The 20,357-nt window shown below is 44.3% G+C and overlaps 1 protein-coding gene across 3 annotated transcripts in view; it reads left to right on the plus strand.

The window, feature by feature from the left end:
* WIPF2 (WAS/WASL interacting protein family member 2) overlaps positions 1 to 15,379 on the plus strand; it is a 49,674-nt gene extending 34,295 nt beyond the window's left edge. For all 3 annotated transcript variants that reach the window (XM_077252386.1, XM_077252388.1, XM_077252389.1), the window contains 5 exons: positions 544 to 675; positions 875 to 1,498; positions 1,614 to 1,814; positions 9,313 to 9,414; positions 12,190 to 15,379. In XM_077252386.1, coding sequence (XP_077108501.1) covers positions 544 to 675; positions 875 to 1,498; positions 1,614 to 1,814; positions 9,313 to 9,414; positions 12,190 to 12,230 — 1,100 coding nt within the window. In that variant the 3' untranslated portion in view covers positions 12,231 to 15,379. The remainder of the gene's footprint in view (positions 1 to 543; positions 676 to 874; positions 1,499 to 1,613; positions 1,815 to 9,312; positions 9,415 to 12,189) is intronic.
* The last annotated feature ends 4,978 nt before the right edge of the window (positions 15,380 to 20,357 follow it).

Raw genomic sequence — 20,357 nt, forward strand, 5'->3', positions numbered from 1 at the left:
TGCACCTAATGGTTTTGATCGAGCCCTGCCAGCTATCTAATGTGTATGGGTGGCTCCCAACTCCCCCTGTTCCCAACAGAAAGATTGTTGGGTTAGATCAGGCAATACGAATTCAGACACCCCATCCTCTTGTTCTTCATGTAGTGCCGATGGTGTCTGTTAGCATCTCACCCCTCTCTCCCTATAGAGCACACATGAATGCATTGCCGTGTTGTGTTTGAGGGATCAGGGGAAAGAGCTGACAGCTGAACTAGAATTTGGTCAGCCGCTACTGAAGATGTATGTGCATGATTTAGAGGTATACCCCAAACCATATATTGAGAATCGTAGGCCATTAACTTGGCCATACTCTTTCCCAAACACCCCCGTCAACATGGACCACTGAATTGGCTGAGTAAGTGTATAATCATAGGAGGTGGTAGTACAGTAGTCACCATCTTATGGTTTCATTTTTTTTTTCTTTTAACAATTGTCTTGGAATTGTAGAAATCAGACACAGTTTCTTCCTTTTTGCTGTAATATAAATGCTGTAATATTTTGCAGACTCTAATGGCGGCGGTAGTGGTGGTCCTGGTTTTAGGCCGACAGGCGGAGGAGCGATGCAACCAAGAGGAGGCCTCTTTCAAGGGGGAGTTCCTCAACTTAGGCCAGTAGGAACCAAAGATAGTAACTCTGGTACGTGATGATGTTTTGGGGAGTTTCTGCTGCTGAATAAGAACTGATTTATTGCTGGCCCATGGGGAAGTGTGAATGTCTTCAGTATTCACCTCTGTACCTTTTGCTATTCTTCCAATGTCTTGTCCCTATACACTCTGCTTTGTAGCATTTCTGTACAAAAATATCTTGATTTTGTCACTTTTCTTATTTTCTTCAGAAAGCCCATCTGGTCGGTCTCCTCTTCAGGGATCAACAACAAGATCTGCTGCTCCCCGTCCCCCAGTTTCAGGAGGGAGACCCCAGGATGACACTGACAGCAGCAGCAACCGTTCTTCCCCTCCAGAAGTTGGACGAGCCCACAGGCCATCCTTGCCAGATCTTACACGTCCCCCTAGTACCACTAGTCCAGGAATGAGGCACAGTTCCTCTGCCCCTCCACCGCCTCCTCCTGGGCGGCGACATGCTAGTTCAGCACCTTCTCCTGCTCAGAATGCCAAACCCTACAGTAGGGATAAACCTTTACCGCCAACCCCAGGGCATCGGGCTCCTGCTGCTCCTCCAGTAAAGCCGCCTCCCTCTCCTGTCAACATGCGAACCCCTAATTCTCAGGGACAACCCCCTCCACCGCCACCTTACAGACAGCCTCCTCCTTCTGTGAATGGACCACCTAGCCCTATAAATGAGCCGCCCCCAGACCTACCACTGCGGCTCAACTCTCTCCCTCGCAGACAAGCTGCAAACGTGCGAGGACTGGCTCCTCCTCCACCAACTTCAGCAAATCTCTCTCCGGGTGGTAACAGACCACCACCGCCTGTAAGAGACCCTCCTTCTAGGGGATCAGGTGAGGCAATGCATGCATTATTGAAGTAGTAATTCTATTTGAATGGAAATTTCATTTGTCCATAAAATCCCCAAATGTTGCTGTTCTGCATTGTAAAAATGTCCTCATCTTGCAGCTCCTGTAGTACGTAATGGCGGCCGTGATGCACCTCCTCCTCCTCCCCCTCCTTACCGAATGCATGGCACAAGTGATACAACACAGAACCGGGCTAAGCCACCCCCGCCTCCCTCTCGAATTCCTGCTGGACCTCCTCCGCCACCACCTCCTGTTAGGAATGGACACAGAGACTCTATCTCTGTTGGGAGGTCATTTGCAGGTAAACCTCCGTTAAATACTTTTTGCATCACATTTCTTCCCATCTGCTGTAATAGTGCAGAACATGCAAGTTAATCGGTGACTAAGATCTCTATTTAGGGATAGATACCTGCCTACTGTAATATCAAATGGTATTCTACCTCCCTGATTGAGGTGCCCCAGTCTTGGACCTTCATTGCTTTTCTGAGTGTAAACTAATTCTGGTTTTCCATAAGTTTCCAACTATATAATTATATATGAGCCACTATTCTAGAAATGTTAGTGGGATGTTCCCATAAGTTTTGATTATCCATAGGATCAATCCCATCAATGATGACGGTTGAGCATGCACACTGCCACTCCATTCAAAGTCTATAGCAGAGAGAGACAAGTACAGGAATTCATCACTTTATTTGGTGAGGTCCAGCAGATCCTAACAGTAAAAGTGATACATTACTGAATGAGTACTGCAGCTCTTCACTTTTTTTTTTCCTGCACATACACAGTAGGGCCTGAGGGTGAGATGACCAGGGAAAACTTAGTAGGCGCAGCCCCAAACCGGCACTGAGGCCCTTTCATTCTTAAAATTGTGGGAGTTAGATCTCTACTGATTATAAAGTGATGACCACCCCTTTAGCAGTTGTTTTAAGTGTATGTTTTGGTTGTCTGACATGGATTTTATGAAATAATTAGATGGTGGCCCAATTCTAACGCATCGGGTATTCTAGAATATGTATAGTAGTATATAGCACAGCCCACGCAGTATATAGCACAGCCCACGTAGTATATAGCACAGCCCACGCAGTATATAGCACAGCAGGCACCATATCCCTGTTAAAAAATAAATAAATAAATAAAGAATTTAAAATAAAAAATAGTTATATGCTCGCCTTCCGGCGGCCCCCGGATCCAGCCCAGGCGTTTAGCGATGCTTCTCGTGACGCTCCGGTCCCAAGAATGCATTGCGGCAATAACATGTGATGATGTAGCGGTCTCGCGAGATCGCTACGTCATATCGGGTCATTGCCGCAATGCATTCTTGGGACTGGATGGTCGCGAGGAGCGGGAAAGGTGCCGGAAGGTGAGAATATAATGATTTTTTTATATTTTTAACATTAGATATTTTTACTATTGATGCTGCATAGGCAGCATCAGTAGTAAAAAGTTGGTCACACAGGGTTAATAGCAGCGTTAACGGACTGCGTTATGCCGCGGTGTAACGCAGTCCGTTTAACGGACTGCTAAACCGCTATGGGGGCACTGACTGGAGGGGAGTAGGGAAGGGCGAATTCGTGGCCGGACTGTGGCCGTCGCTGGTCGCGGCCAGCCGCGACAAATCAATCAGCAACGGGGAATTTCCATGACAGACAAACAGACGGAAGTGACCCTTAGATGATTATACAGATAGATGCTAAAAAAGAAAACACTGTACATGCGTCCTGTGAGAATTTTTAACCCCCTTTTTGTCTTTTTATGAGACATACATGCTTGTGTTTACAGCACAGCACAACACTACTGTATCTAATATATAATTGCCAATCGGCTCTGTCACAGCTTCCGGCTATTGTGTCGCTATCCCAAAATCCACCGCGGCCGGAAGCTGTGACAAAAATGGCACCGCTATTCCATCGGGAGATCAGCGGCGCCACGCTGCTTTGGCAGGGGATTTGAATCCCGCGCCGCTCAAAGCCGCGCGGCGCCGCTCATTGGCTGAGCTGCTGCTGGCTGAGCCAACGAGCGGCACGGGAATGTCAAAGCTGCACGGCACCGCTCATTGGCTCAGCCGGCGGGGCGGGGGATTTGAGTTTTGGGTATTTTCTGTCTTATACAGTGGGGGGAATAAGTATTTGATCCCTTGCTGATTTTGTAAGTTTGCCCACTGACAAAGGCATGGCCAGTCTATAATTTTAAGGGTAGGTTAATTTTAACACTGAGAGATAGAATATCAAAAATAAAATCCAGAAAATCACATTGTATAAATGTATTTGCGTTTTGCAGTGAGAAATAAGTACTTGATTCCTCTGGCAAACAAGACTTAATACTTGGTAGCAACACCCTTGTTGGCAAGCACAGCAGTCAGATGTTTTTTGTAGTTGATGATGAGGTTTGCGCACATGTCAGGAGGATTTTTGGCCCACACTTCTTTGCAGATCATCTCTAAATCATTAAGATTTTGAGGCTGTCATTTGGCAACTCGGAGCTTCAACTCCCTCCATAAGTTTTCTATGGGATTACGGTCTGGAGACTGGCTAGGCCACTCCATGACCTTAATGTGCTTCAATTTGAGCCACTTTTTTGTTGCCTTGGCTGTATGTTTTTGGTCATTGTCTTGCTGGAAGACCCAGCCACGACCCAATTTTTTAATTTCTTGGCTGAGGGAAGGAGGTTGTCACTCAGGATTTTATGCTACATGGCTCCATCCATTCTCCCATTGATGTGGTGAAGTAGTCTGGTGCCCTTAGCAGAAAGACACCCCCAAAACGTAATGTCTCCACCTCCATACTTGACAGTGGGGATGGTGTTCTTTCGGTCATAGGCAGCATTTCTCTTCCTCCAAACACGGCAAGTTGAGTTAATGCCAAAGACCTCAATTTTTTCTCATCTGACCACAGCACCTTCTCCCAGTCACTCACGGAATCATCCAGGTGTTCATTGGCAAGCTTCAGACAGGCCTGCACATGTGCCTTTTTGAGCAGGGGGACCTTGCGGGCACTGCAGGATTTTAAATCTTTACGGCATAATGTGTTATCAATGGTTTTCTTTGTGACTATGGTCCCAGCTGCCTTAAGATCATTGACAAGTTGCCCCCATGTAGTTTTAGGCTGATCTCTCACCTTCCTCATGATCAAGGATACTCCACGAGGTGAGATTTTGCATAGTGCCCCAGATCGATGTTGATTGACAGCCATTTTGTATTTCTTCCATTTTCTTACTATTGCACCAACAGTTGTCTCCTCACCCAGCGTCTTACTTATGGTTTTGTAGCCCATTCTATCTTTGTGCAGGTCTATGATTTTGTCCCTGACATCCTTAGGCTACGTTCACATTTGCGTTGTGCGCCGCCGCGTCGGCGCCACAACGCAAACAAAAACGCAGCAAAACGCATGCACAACGGTGCGTTTTGCGCCGCATGCGTCCTTTTTTTCATTGATTTTGGACGCAGCAAAAATGCAACTTGCTGCGTCCTCTGCGCCCGGACGCGGGCGCCGCAGGGACGCATGCGGCGCAAAACGCAAGTGCGACGCATGTCCATGCGCCCCCATGTTAAATATAGGGGCGCATGACGCATGCGGCGACGCTGCGGCGCAGACCGCAAATGTGAACGTAGCCTTAGAAGGCTATTTGGTCTTGCCCATGTTGTAGAGGTTAGAGTCTGACTGATTGAGTCCTGTGGACGGGTGTCTTTTATAAAGGTGACTATGTAAGACAGTTGTCTTTAATGCAGGTAACGAGTTGATTAGGAGCGTCTAACTGGTGTGTAGGAGCCAGACCTCTTAATGGTTGGTAAGGGATCAAATACGTATTTCTCACTGCAAATTGCAAACTTATATAATTTATACAACGTGATTTTATTTTTGATATTCTATCTCTCAATGTTAAAATTAACCTACCCTTAAAATTTTAGACTGTTCATGTCTGTGTCAGTGGGTAAACTTGCAAAATCAGCAAGGGATCAAATACTTATTTCCCCCACTGTATATGCCCCTCAAAGACACTTCAAATGTGATGTGGTCCCTTAAAAAAAAAAAAAAAAAAAAAAAAAAATTGGAAAGATGAGAAATCACTGGTCAACTTTTAACCGGTCTAACTTCCTAACAAAAATTGTTTTAAAAAATTGTGCTAATGTAAAGTAGACATGTGGGAAATGTTATTTATTAAATATTGTGTCTGACATAACTCTCTGGTTTAAGGGCATAAGAAGTAAAAGATTGAAAATTGCTAAATTTTCTCCAAGTTTACGTTTTTTTCTATCATAAATAAGCGCAAGTCTTTTTTTTAAATCAAATATTTTTATTTGTTTTGGAGTTTTTTTCAAATAACATTGCAAACACTTAGGCTTCTTTTACACTTCCCGACGTTTTTCTGGTTTAGAATAGTATGGGACAAAAAAGGCGATCCGCCAATACGTTCTTGACAGTGCACCGCAAAAAAAAAAAGCTTCCGTTTTTGCAACCCCATTAATTTTCAATGGGGGCCGTGTCCGTGAGCCGTGAGAAATATTGAGCAGGCTCAATATTTTTTCACGGCCGTATGGCGCTCCGGCGAATTTGTGGCCCCATAGAAATCTTTTGGGGCCGCAAAAAGATGGCAAGTGTAAAAGAAGCCTAAAAGAGCACAACTCTGGAACGCTTAAACATATCCCAGTGCTATTACCTCAAAGTGACACCTGTCAAAATGGTAAAATTTGGCCTGGTCTTGAAGGTGAAAACAGGCTTGGGGGAGTGAAGGGGTTAATGGTGGGTTGCTCAACCTCCCAGCTGCATGGAAGAACAGGAAATGGGTGCTTGTTCCACTAGAGTAGACCACTTTGCTCCATAGACCAATAGTCAGTTATCGGAGAGACTGCACACCAAAAAGGCAGAATCGCTGTATCATGTAATGTCACTCCCCTACTTGTGTAGCCTCCTGGTGATGCTTTTTTTTTTTTTTCACTTTTCCCCTTCCCTATTTGGGCTATACCATGTACCTGTCATGTAGTGACTGTATGTGATTAGGGAAAGGGGCCCTGAACTGTCCCTAGGTCTCGGGCCCTAACTATCTCTGCTCCCAAAGGTACCTCTAAGGCTATGTGCACACGTCCGGAAAGTATGCAGACATTTCCTGAGAAAATCCTGAGATTTTCCGCAGGAATTCTGCACACGTGTTTATCGCGTATTTTGCGCGTTTTTTTGTGCGGATTTTTCGCGTTTTTTTCCAGAGGTTCCCAATGCAATAAAATAGTGGGAAATCCGCTTAAAATCAGCAAAATTAATGAACATGCTGCGTATTTTTCCGCATGCTTTTTTCTTTTGTGGAAAAAAACGCAACATGTGCACCAAAATTGTGGAAACCATTAAAAATGATGGGATGCTTAATGTATACATTTTTTTTTAAGCGTTTTTGCCGTGGAAAGCTGCCGAAAGAATGCGCAAAAAACGTGAAAAATCCGCAACGTGTGCACATACCCTTTAGCTGATGAGGTTTGGGACACCAGCTTTACTGTTCTCCTTTTATTCCCTAAGCTGTCCCCTCCCCTAGGTGGCCTGGGACAGAAATGCTAGTGTAATAATATATTTAGAATTGAGAGTCCTCAGTGGTTGATACCTTTTAATGGCTAACTGAAAAGATGGTAACAAATTGCACGCTTTCGAGACTACATACGTCTCTTCATCAGGCAAAGACTAAAACAAATTCTGAAGAATCACATATTTATGCACAACATAGTATAGAGAAGAAAAAAAAAAAAAAAAAGGGGAAAAAAACCATGGATAAGCCAGGTGACATGAAGCAGAATTACCATGGGTGATAAACAGTTACGTCCATAAATATTGGGCCAATTCTTAGATAAGGATTGTTTATTGTCCTGTGATTAGGGTCTCTGTTGTGATGACCCCACATGGTCTGATGGGCAAGTTCCTTAATTGATGTAAAAAGACATAAATCCATGTGACACATTCATTCCTGCAATTAGTGTCAAAGGTCATCATCAGTTTATATTCCCAGACTCTCCTGTCTTTCTGTGTTTTGAAGTTACCTTTCAATACAAGTAATTTCATGTCCATAATGCTATGATTTGGGAGACAGAAATGTATTGCCACAGGTATATCCATTATTTTTTCTCTTATTGTATGGCGATGAGAGTTCATCCTTGTTCTCAGTTTCTGCCCTGTCTCCCCCACATACAGACCCCTAGTTGGACATTTAGTACAAATAGTTAGGTACTACCGCTACATTGATGACATTTTAATCAGTACCTAATTATTTGTACTAAATGTCCAACTGGGGGTCTGTATGTGGGGGAGACAGGGCAGAAACTGAGAACAAGGATGAACTCTCATCGCCATACAATAAGAGAAAAAAGAATGGATATACCCGTGGCAATACATTTCTGTCTCCCAAATCATAGCATTATGGACATGAAATTACTTGTATTGAAAGGTAACTTCAAAACACAAAAAGACAGGAGAGTCTGGGAATATAAACTGATGACGACCTTTGACACTCTAACTGCAGGAATGAATGTGTCACATGGATTTATGTCTTTTTACATCAATTAAGGAACTTGCCCATCAGACCATGTGGGATCATCACAACAGAGACCCTAATCACAGGACAATAAACAATCCTTATCTAAGAATTGGCCCAATATTTATGGACGTAACTGTTTATCACCCATGGTAATTCTGCTTCATGTCACCTGGCTTATCCATGGTTTTTTTCCCCTTTTTTTTTTTTTTTTTCTTCTCTATACTATGTTGTGCATAAATATGTGATTCTTCAGAATTTGTTTTAGTCTTTGCCTGATGAAGAGACGTATGTAGTCTCGAAAGCTTGCAATTTGTTACCTTTTAATGGCTAACTGAAAAGATGGTATCAACCACTGAGGACTCTCAATTCTAAATATTTTTCTATCTACTGGCTAACACGGTACCAAGATATATTTCTTTCCTGTAGTGTAATAATATGTAATACGGGGATAACCTAAAGCAACAAACATACAAAAACACTCACCAAAGGTAGAGAGGTATATAGGGAGGAATAGGACAATGAGGAAAGCATACACCCAAAAATCACACTCCACAATCTCCAGTGGCAACAACGATCTCCAAATCAGCACCGCATCTGCAAGGGGGTAGGAAGCAAAGCGTTCACTGGCAAGGAAGAGAAGGTCTGACAAGATTTTATAGAGAAAGAAAATGTCCAAGTCAGGAACAGCTGTGAGATGGAGCTGCATGTTTCTAACCAGCATGTAAAGGGTTACCCTCTTCAGCACCAAAGGAAACTAAATCCATTTAATATTTAACTCAAACACATCAGCTAAATTGGAAGATCTGCGATTCGCAATTCGTAGTGACTGTCTAACCCCAGATCTTCCAGAAGGACGTGACCCACTCATGACAGTACTACTTCTATGCTTCTGGACATCTAGCCAGCCCAGCTCTCGATGTATTCCTTGGTACAATTGGAATCCTTTATCTTCTGCCCACAATAAACATGTCACTTATCCTCCTTTTAGCCTGACGAAGGGTTCATCACCAAAAACATTGCTTTGTTTTACATTGTAATGTATTTTTTTGGGATATGATGGAAGCAAAATTAAAAGCATTTTAAGGGATTCTGTGATTTATTTATTTTTTTATGTTCTGTTCCTCTGAAAACTGACTATATATCTATACATATATACAATGAACAGCTATGGACATGGCTACAAACTGAGGTGCATCCTCTATTTAAAAGCCCTTGGTTGAATATGCTAACCTCGCTCATACTATATCTGTTGTGTAACTTACTTGCATGTTTATATGTAAACTGTATTACAGATGACTTTGAATCAAAATTTCCCTTCCATTCGGTGGATGAGTTTCCTGCTCCAGAGGACTACAGACCCTTCCAAAAAGTTTACCCAAGTAAAACAAACAGAGGTAAAGCATGAGCAATGACAAAAGTTCCTGTCTTTATGAACATTTGTTTTAACACTTTCCCATCTGGACAATTTTGCGCCTCCATTTCTTTCCTCCCCTTCTTCCAAGAGCCATAGCTTTTATTTTTACACTGACCTAGCCAAAATGAGCTAATCTTTTTATGCATATTTTTACTGAGGGGATCGAAATGTGACGTATTATGTCACATCTGGAAGGGCTTAGGCCTCTTTCACACTTCAGTCTTTTGGCGTCAGTTTGAATCCGCCGTTTTCGTCAAATAGCGGATCCGCCATTTTTTTGGGGCGGATGCGCTATTTTCCGATAGACTTGCATTAGCGACGGATTGTGGCGGATGGTCGTCCGTTCCATCCGCCATGTGACGGATCCGTCGAGATTTGGCGGACGTCATCTAGACATTGATGGACATTATAACAATTTTGTCTGCGCCGAAATGGTGGTTCGCGACGGATCCGTCGCCCATAGGCGGCCATTCTAGGGAATCCGTTGCGATCCGTCATTTGGCGAATCCTTCACCCCAATCCACTCTTTCAATTGAGCATGCTCCAAAAAGTAGATACTTTTCCCCGACAACCCCAAAACTATATAAACAGGACAGGTGGGCTTCATTCTTTAATGTGCCATCAAGCAGAGAAGAAGCAGAGAGAACACAGTGCCAGCCAGTAAGACAGACCCTGCCAGCAGCCATCAAGACAGACCCTGCCAGCAATTTTTCAGGATTTTCCCTTAATTCAATATACAGTGTGGAATAAACGCCACTGGTCATGCGTTGGGCTGTGATAGGATGGATCCACAGCCTTCTCTTCCGCCGCTGCCGCAGGATGCGCAGTCTTGCTTCCTCCTTGTCCCGAACGATAACTGCCAACCGATTAGCCTCAAAAGTGAAATCCGCACATATCTTCACAGTATTCGCCAGTACTCCTTCCATCTCTGCCACTTTCTCTACAACCTTTCAAAGATGTGTAAATATACTGTATATATAGTTTCCAGTAGACAGTCACCTTTCCAAGTACTTTGTATTAGCCAAACACATTGAGATCCTCGGGTTTTTTAAAAACGGATCCGTCAAAAAACAGTTCCAACGGATGTAAAAACCGGTCGCAACGGTTCTAACGGATCCGTTTTTTTGACGCATCCGTGAAACGTCACTATGTCGGAGCAGACTGACGCCAAACAGCCTAAGGCTTCTTTCACACTTCAGTTATGTGCACACTTTGCGGCGTGCTCTGCGGGTTCTCCCGCAGCGGATTTGATAAATCTGCAGGGCAAAACCGCTGCGGTTATCCCTGCAGATTTATCGCGGTTTGTCTTCCAGTTTCCGCTGCGGGTTTTACTCCTATACTATTGATGCTGCATATGCAGCAATATGCAGCATCAATAGTAATGTTAAAAATAATAAAAAATGGTTTATACTCACCCTCTGACGTCCGATCTCCTCGGCGCTGCACGCGGCGGTCAGGTTCCAAAGATGCTGTGTGAGAAGGACCTTCGTGACAAAATGGTCATGTGACCGCGGCGTCATCACGGTCATGTGACCGCGACGTCACCGCAGGTCCTGCTCGCACAGCAACCCTGAGACCGGACAGCCGCGTGCAGCGCTGAGTGTATCATTTTTTATTTTAATTCTTTTTTTTTTTTTTTACACTAATATGGTTCCCAGGGCCTGGAGGAGAGTCTCCTCTCCTCCACCCCGGGTACCATCTGCACATTATCCGCTTACTTCCCGCATCGTGGGCACAGCCCCATGCGGGAAGTTAGCGGATCAATGCATTCCTATGGGTGCAGAATCGCAGCGATTCTGCACAAAGAAGTGACATGCTGCGGGTTGTAAACCGCTGCGTTTCTGCGCGGTTTTTCCCGCAGCATGTGCACAGCGGATTGCTGTTTCCAAAGGGTTTACATGTAAATGTAAACGCAATGGAAACTGCTGCGGACCCGCAGCTGCAAAAACGCTGCAGATCCGCGGTAAAACCCGCAAAGTGTGAACATGGCCTTAATGGGGTTTTCTTAACATACTTTGTTCAGGAGCACAAACTCTTCTGCATCCTGACTTAGTGCATTCCTGGTGGCTGAGCGCTTCTGATCATTGATAGTATTTGACCCAATGGCCCAAACTGTGCCCTTTCCCATGCTACTATAAGGATCAGCTTTGATTCTTCAGCATCTCAGACGCACAGGAGAACTTAGGCTAGGTAGATGTATCAAGCAATCCGCAGAACAGTGCTCACAAGCTCCATAGCAAACGTTTGTAAATGTTGCACTCCTTTTCTAGGAATCTTGCCACCTCAGACTGCATTGTTGGCCTTTAATAGAGAATAGATAAAAAAAAAAAATCCGTCTAGTCTTGATTCTTAAAAGGTAAATTCCAAAATTGCTTGGACAACTTCTTTCACAGGATAGGTTACAAGTGTCAGATCTCTAGGGGTCCTGCTGTTTAGACTCACACTAGAATGGAGCCCTTTCCTCTTAACATAGGACAAGGATCTTGGGGCTGATGTTTATAGACAAAGCTGTATGGCTATCTTATTACTTTCAATAGGATAGACTGGCACATTTGATCACTGCTCTATTTAACGTTCTGGCTGCTCTCAAACAAAACATTGGGCCAGCTATTCTACTTAATGGGGGGTCCCAGTGGAGTGGTTTCATAAACTAGATATTTATCATGTAGTTAGTAAATAAATGTCTGAGAACCCCATTTAATGTCAAGTGCATTTTTGTACATTTCCTCTGACCTGTATATTGTTGTCTTTTTAGCAACCCGTGGAGCTCCTCCGCTGCCGCCAATTCCGAGGTGAGATGACATTGCAAGTCTCTGCTGCCTGGACTCTTCACCCCGGCCCTCGTTCTCTTTGCCCATCTTTTAATGAGTTGGGTTGCTCCCGCATGACCACATTTGTGAACAAAAAGGAGCTGGGTGCCCCCCTGCTGCCTTTCTATGCATTCCATATCCTTGTCACCGACAGCCCTCTCCACACCTTGCACGGGAGTGGGCATTGTGCGGTTCCAACTCCTGGGCCTAGTCAGGAAACTTCTGATCTTTCTCCTTCCATTCTCTACTTGTCAGACTTTAAAAGATGGTTACTTTTGCTAATGCCATGGGAAACTGAATAGTTTAATACATTTGTAGGAAGAGGTTTTTCGGAGTAAGTAAAACTCCACAACGTAGACACTATAAGGAAGAAGTCGTGTTCTACTATAGGATCACATAACCTCCCCAGGATGACTAGTGATGACCAGCTGCCCAGCTCTCCCAGGCCTTGTACTCCACAGAATGCACTTCGTAACTGTTACCCAAAGAGACCTGGCCCAACTCGGTATGTTGACCTCAAATGGTTGAAACTGGGAGCATGATTATTGCATACTACATTCTTCAGCAAAACTTACAATGCAACATGGCTGAAAAAGACTCATACGTGGCGACCGAGGGATGCATCGGAACTACAGAGACTCATTTTAGTGGAGGTTGTTTGTTTAAAACGGTGATGGGAACAAGTCTTTTTTTTTTTTTCTTTGTTTTTTTTTGGGTGGTTATGCACTTCACTGTCTATGCAGATAAGAGGGTCATAAGTGGTGTTCTCCATTTTTTAGGTCACTGGAATTCCCCCCCCCCCCCCCCCCCTCCACTTTTCTTCTTCTTCACCTTCCTTTTTATACCCATACCCTACAGCTCCTGTTTTTTTTTTTTTTTTTTGCTTTTTCAATTCTGAAATAACCATGACTGTAGTATTAATCCCTTGCCGTATTTTTCAGGAATGCAATATGGTTACCAGTTTCCTCTCTGGTTTTGTGTAGAGAAGCTATGACAATACTAAGGTTTCTAATGGACCATTCTCTGGGTATTGGACGTTTTTAGCGTGTAGTTAGAAAAGCACATATAGCACCAGTGCAGAGGTACTCTGCATTGTCACAGTGCACCACATAGAGACATTTACTGTCATTTTCTGTTGCAGCATGTTTATCATCTGTGTATAGAGATACTGGAGACACTAAGCTGCAGCATGTCTATGACTGCCAACACCTCCAATGCTGCTTGGGTTTGTAGGGAATCATTTTGCCTTATATCAAGGGTTCACATTTGGTGTCAGTGATTGCTGCTTATGGGCTGGACTCATGGAATATCTGCACCCTTGCTCTACAGTTTACGCCAACTGCTGGTATAGTAGGAGGACTTCCCCACATTGGTGGCCGCTCTTTGCATATCTGCCATAATAAGAGTTTCTCTTTTATAAAGTTGCATAAAGTCTTAGTGCTGTTTGATATTTTTTTTTTTTATCAACTAGTACTTGGACTCCATAGAGTAGAATGGCTATTATACACACATCCATTAAAATCATGAGCCTGAGAGTGAGAATCTGCGTGACTCCAAGCATATCCTATTCTCATCCGTTGGTGTGATTAATCTATGATGGATCCTTATAAGACAATGAAGACAGACTTCATACCTCAGTTTTCCTTCCGGTTTTAACTGAGCCATTAAGTGTCAATGGATAGAAAACAATTCTGTCTATCTACTTCAGTGAAGAAAAAAAATCTGACACCTGAGAACAGTCTGTCTGTCTGTCTTGGATGGTAATACATGGATGTGTGAATGCAGCCTTTTTTTTTTCTTGTATTTTACGAAGTATTTCCTGGGAGCCTTTTTTTTTTCTTTTTTTTTTTTTTTTTTTTAGACCCCTTTTCAGAAGTCTATTGAAAAATAACTAAAAAGAAAGTCACACCTAGAGCATCCTGTGTTTTGAAAGAACGGCTAAGGAACCAAAAAGAGTGCACCAAAGTGTGAAAAATACCTCACCCTGCACTGTAGAGCATGTAATAATCCATGATTGACTTCCAGTTTTATGATGAGGAAAAACCACCCAAATATCAAGGAAAATAAAACGCAAAAATGCTGTGCATGAATGCACCTTTTGTAGAGCATATTGAGTAAAGGGAATCGCTGTTTGATGAAATCTGCTGCCTCGTCATAAAGTCATTGAGACAATAACAAGCACTTGGATAGATATTAAGATATGCAGATTTATTATTATTTATGATCAAATAAATTTGGGGCATTTATATGTGCAGCCAGAGGAGAAGTCTAGTTTATAATTCTTGATTCAAATAGCAATATTGGTTAACGCCTGGTCTGCCCAAGATATCCAATCATGGGGAGGATTGCAACACTCCTGTGTCACTAGTAATCAATATAAAGGGATAGAGAAGGGACTGTCCAAGGGAGGTTAGACTGAAGTGGATAAAGGGTTTTTCTGGCAGGTTTTAACACCTATGATTATGTGGGACTTGCTCCTGGTGTCCCCACTAATTGACAAAGTGAAAGTGGGAGGTCTCCAGGGTTTTTCCCACATTAATGGTAGCCTAACTGCTGGCCATTATTGTGGAAGCTGGGCAACTATACCTTTTAGAGATGAGCAAAAAAGATTTGCCGCACCCTATCCAGTGTCTATGCGGCAGCTGGACCAGCACAGTCTATACTTTTGGACCAGGGTGCTAAGAATATTTTTGTTCATCTCTAAGGTACCACCTTCTCTCTAGCCAAAAGTGAAAACATTCCCAAGAGCCAAGTCATGAGTGGCAATCGATACATGAACTGTGACCCCTTGCTTATACACTACTCCCCCTTTCAGGCTGCTAATGGGACACAAAACGGTGGTTTGCAGAGCATCAGTGGTATGCACACTCCACTACTGTGAAGCCTAGAGTGGTGTGTATACATCTCCCAAGATGCACTACTCTGGCCCACAATGCTTTGCTTCTTATTGGCAAAAAAGGGGTAAAGATTGAGCAGAGTTGGTACTTATTCTTTTCTAATGTATATTTTACTCTAAAATAATCTGAACTTATAGATACTGAAGTCTATTTTGTATGTGTAAAATAGGACTACAAGAAAATGGTTGAAAAATACTAAAATATAAATATATCTATATAAAATAATGTTCTCTTTTTGGATGTTTCTCTTCTTGTCTGTGTATAGAATTAATGATCAGAACCTGTTAATGTCATAAAGGAAATAGGCAGATGTGTAAGGGAAGAGGTCAGCACCCAAAGGGTATATTCCAATTCAAAAAAAGCGCTTCAAATAAGCTCCCTAGTCATTTCAAAGGGAAACAGGGCTAAAGTGCAAATTGTCATTTTGTGCAGGGTTTTTCAAGAAGGGAAAAAGCTATGTCAATTTTTGAGGCACTTCTACTTGAGAAAAAAGGGATTTAACAGTAAATTAAAAAATACTTTCTTGTAGCCATCATTGAGGGACATATGAAACCATGGTTGTACTACCTCCAGGAGGGTGATACTATTACAACCTAAAAAAAATTGACTACACCTGCTTGTTGGTAACCAAGCTATTCAGTTAGTGAAAAAGAAAAAACAGTAGAAGCAGAAACAATCTTTTAAAGGGAACCTGTCACCCCCCCCCAGGCGTTTGTAACTAAAATAGCCACCTTGTGCAGCACTAATGCTGCATTCTGTCAAGGTGGCTCTTTTAGTTCGGGTCCCTGCCAACGCTAAAATAATCGTTTTTAGAATTTGCCCCTCATACCTGCAGTTTGTCAGGGGGGGCATGTCTTTTCCCACCTGACATGAACGCCTCCCAGCCGTCACTCGGGGCCTCCGTGCGCCACCTCCAGGTCCTTCCTGAACGTCGCCTGCGCTGTAAGTTCCCATCATGTTATGGGAGTCGAAGGGCAGCTCAAACTGCGCTGAAAAAAACTTACAGTGCAGGCGCCGGGGACGTTCAGGAAGGAAACTTACAGCTGCAAGTCTCTTTGGATAAGCCTCAGTGAGCTTTCCACATCTTGCCACTGGGATTTCTGCCCATTCTTCAAGGCAAAACTGCTTCAGCTCCTTCAAGTTAGGTGGTTGAAAATCAATCTTCAAATCTGACCACAGATTCTAAATTGGGCGTATACTAGGCCACTCCAAGACATTTACACATTTCCCCTTAAATCACCCAAGTGTTGCTTTAGCAGTAGGCATGGGGTTATTGTCTTGTTGGAAGGCAATCCTCCATCCCAGTATCCAATCACTGACAGACTCAAGGTTTTGCTCAACAATATCCCTGAAATTCTCCCCTTGACTTAGACAATTTTCCCATCCCTGCTGCTGAAGAACAGTCCCACAGCATAAAGCTGCCACCACCATGTTTCACTGTGGGTATGGTGTTCTTTGGGTGATTAGCTGTGTTGGTTTGGTGCCACACATAGCGTTTACCTCAGTGGCCAAAAAGTTCAGTTTTGGCTCTTCTGACCACAGTACCTTCCTCTATACATTTGGGAAGTCTCCCACATATCTTTTGGCAGTCATAGGGACAGAGCTTTGGTCTCTGTGCTGCCTCTCTGATTAATGCCCTCCTTGCCCGGGCTTTAAGTTTTGGTGAGTGGCCCTCTCTTGGCAGGTTTGTTGTAGTATCATGTTGTTTCCATTTGATTCCCAGATCCTTTAACTGTTCTTTGTAGGACATAGTTTGCAGTCTGCTTACCATCCTGGTAGCTCTTCTCTGAACTTGGTCAAGTTTTTCAATGTCTTTTTTGAAATGTGGTGCCCAGAAATGAACACAGTATTCTAGATGAGGCCTGACCGAGGAGAAGAGGGATAATTACTAGTGATGAGTGAATATACTCGTTACTCGAGATTTCTCAAGCACGCTCGGGGGTCCTCTGAGTATTTTTTAGTGCTCGGAGTTTTAGTTTTTAGCGCCGTAGCTGAATGATTTACATCTGTTAGCCAGCATAAGTACATGTGGGCATTCCCTAGCAACCAAGCAACCCCCACGTGTACTTATGCTGGCTAACAGATGTAAATCATTCAGCTACGGCGCTAAAAACTAAAACTCATAGCACTAAAAAACTCGGAGGACCCCCGAGCATGCTCGAGAAATCTCAAGTAACGAGTATATTCGCTCATCACTAATAATTACTTCACGTGACCTAGACTTTCTCCTCTTAATACATCCTAGAGCTGTTTGCCTTTTTTGCTGCTGCATCACACTGTTGACTCATGTGCAGTCTGATCTATTAGTATACCCAAGTTTTTTTTCCACATGTGGTGTTGTAGTTCTATTCCTCTAATTCTGTAGATGTATTTTTTGTTTTTCTTACCCAGATGTAGAATCTTGCATGTCCGTTAAATACCATTCTATTAGTCACTGCCTATTGTTCAGGCTTAGCTAGATCCTTCTGAATCCTCTCTCTAATTATCAATCCATCCTAGCTTTGCAGCTTCTGCAAATTTGATTAGTTTACCTTATCTCATATATTATATGTGTGGCTGCAATGTTCAACAACATGCAGTTAAAGGTACCTTCACACTAAACGATTTACCAACGATCACGACCAGCGATATGACCTGGCCGTGATCGTTGGTAAGTCGTTGTGTGGTCGCTGGGGAGCTGTCACACAGACAGCTCTCTCCAGTGACCAACGATCAGGGAAACAACTTCGGCATCGTTGAAACTGTCTTCAACGATGCCTAAGTCCCCCTGCAGCACCTGGGTAACCAGGGTAAATATCGGGTTACTAAGTGCAGGGCCGCGCTTAGTAACCCGATATTTACCCTGGTTACCATTGTAAAAGTAAAAAAAAAACAAAAAACAGTACATACTCACATTCTGATGTCTGTCACGTCCCCCGCCGGCGTCCACAGGGTTAAAACTGCTTTCGGCAGGAGCGCTTGCTAATGCTGCGCTGCTGCCGAGAGCTTCCTGCACTGAATGTGTCAGCGCCGGCAGTAACAGCGGTGACGTCACCGCTGTGCTCTGCTTTACGGCCGGAGCTGACAGCCGAAAGCAGTTTTAACCCTGTGGATGCCGGGGGACGTGACAGACATCAGAATGTGAGTAATGTAGTGTGTTTTTTTTTTTTTTTACTTTTACAATGGTAACCAGGGTAAATATCGGGTTACTAAGCGCGGCCCTGCACTTAGTAACCCGATGTTTACCCTGGTTATAAGTGAACACGCCGATCCAGCGATGACGGCTGGTGATCAGCGACTAAATAAAGTTCTGGACTTCTAGCTCCGACCAGCGATATCACAGCAGGATCCTGATCGCTGCTGCGTGTCAAACACAACGAGATCGCTATCCAGGACGCTGCAACGTCACGGATCGCTGTCGTTCTCGTTGGAAAGTTGCTCAGTGTGAAGGTACCTTAAGAAAGAAAAGGTGAAATGACTAGACAGGCACAAAGCTAGTTCCTATGTGCCAGGAAGGTGAAAGCCTGCTGTGCAACATGGTGTAAGTTCTAAGGGCCATGAAGTGGGCCAGGCCAGGATAATGAGCACTGGAAGGATTTATCCAGGGTATAAGAGCCATGTAATTCCCATGGGATGCTGTAAGATACTGCTGGTTTGGATGAGGGATGCTGCAGATGAAGAAAATTGTGTGGGAGAATTGCTCATGATTGGCTGAGGCATGAGGCTGAATTAGGCCACAGAGAAGTGGGGGACAGAATCCCAGCCCTAGGAGGAAACTTGAGGGGGATGGCCCAGGAGGAAGAAAAAAAAGCTGAAGACTGAGCATAAGCTTTTCTGTTACTGGCTGGGAGCTGGCGCACTGCAGTGGGATGTGGGGAGAAGATCAATTTGCCTGTCCTAGATATCTTTCCAAGGCTTGATCCATCCATGATGTTTCTTTGAGGTGATGATCACTGGCTTAATCTTTGGTATATGCACGGGCCTGTTCCTGGGGGGGGGAGGTGGGAAGAAGAAAGAAGGGAAAGGACTGTGCACACCAGTGCCATAATGCCAAATGCATTAAGAGAATAAAAGGTTCTGCCGTCCCAGCCAAGAGACGATACAGACTGACTCCTGGTAGAACTGTGCTCTCTGTCCTTAGGGTTGGATAAGCATATAAACAGAGCAATGGATCCCCATCTGTTACCTTACCTGGAGGAGAGGACAGATTAGGCTACTTTTACACGTTGTTTAGAATCCGTCTCACAATGTGTCGTTTTGGGACAAAAATGCATCCTGCAAATTTGCCCGCAGGATACGTTTTTTCCCATAGACTTATTACCGACGGATCGCGACGTATGGCCACACGTTTCGTCCGTCGTGCACTGGTTGCGTCGGATTTTGGCGGCCCCTCGTCTGGAAAAAATGATCAAGGGAACGTTTTTCTGTGCGTTGTATCCTGTTTTTCCGTCTGCGCATGCCCGGCAGGAAATCTCTCTGTCTCTTTCCTCCCCGGGACTGCAGACGGAAATGTGAAAGGGCACACTTCCGTCGGTACGTCGCGCCGACGCTTTGTGACGGGCGACTACCGACGGAAATGTGAAAGTAGCCTTAGAAAATATAAACAAAAAAAATACATAATTTTGACAGAAACCAAACTGGAGCCCTGGAGCCCTAGAACCTATCTGCCTCCTAATGACACCAAGCTAAACTGAATAGCCTAGTTGCCAGTAGGTGGGTGTTGTAATTAGGGATGATAGAATGGCTTCGGATAAGTCTGTATCTGAATAGCTATAACTTATCAAATAGCTGCATGGGTAACCTTGATACCTGGAACGCTCCCGATAATCAGTGAACAGCCCTATACACAGGCGGGCAACACCCTGCACCAGCCCCGTACACAGGAGGGCGGCACCCTACACCAGCCCCGTACACAGGAGGGCGGCACCCTACACCAGCCCCGTACACAGGAGGGCGGCACCCTACACCAGCCCCGTACACAGGAGGGCGGCACCCTACACCAGCCCCGTACACAGGAGGGCGGCACCCTACACCAGCCCCGTACACAGGAGGGCGGCACCCTACACCAGCCCCGTACACAGGAGGGCGGCACCCTACACCAGCCCCGTACACAGGAGGGCGGCACCCTACACCAGCCCCGTACACAGGAGGGTCGCACCCTACACCAGCCCTATACACAGGTGGGCACCCCACATTAACAGGAATGCAATGCATGGCTCTTTATGGGCGAAGCAATC

The sequence above is a fragment of the Ranitomeya variabilis genome, chromosome 4 (genome assembly GCF_051348905.1).
Source record: "Ranitomeya variabilis isolate aRanVar5 chromosome 4, aRanVar5.hap1, whole genome shotgun sequence".
Classification (NCBI taxonomy): domain Eukaryota; kingdom Metazoa; phylum Chordata; class Amphibia; order Anura; family Dendrobatidae; genus Ranitomeya; species Ranitomeya variabilis.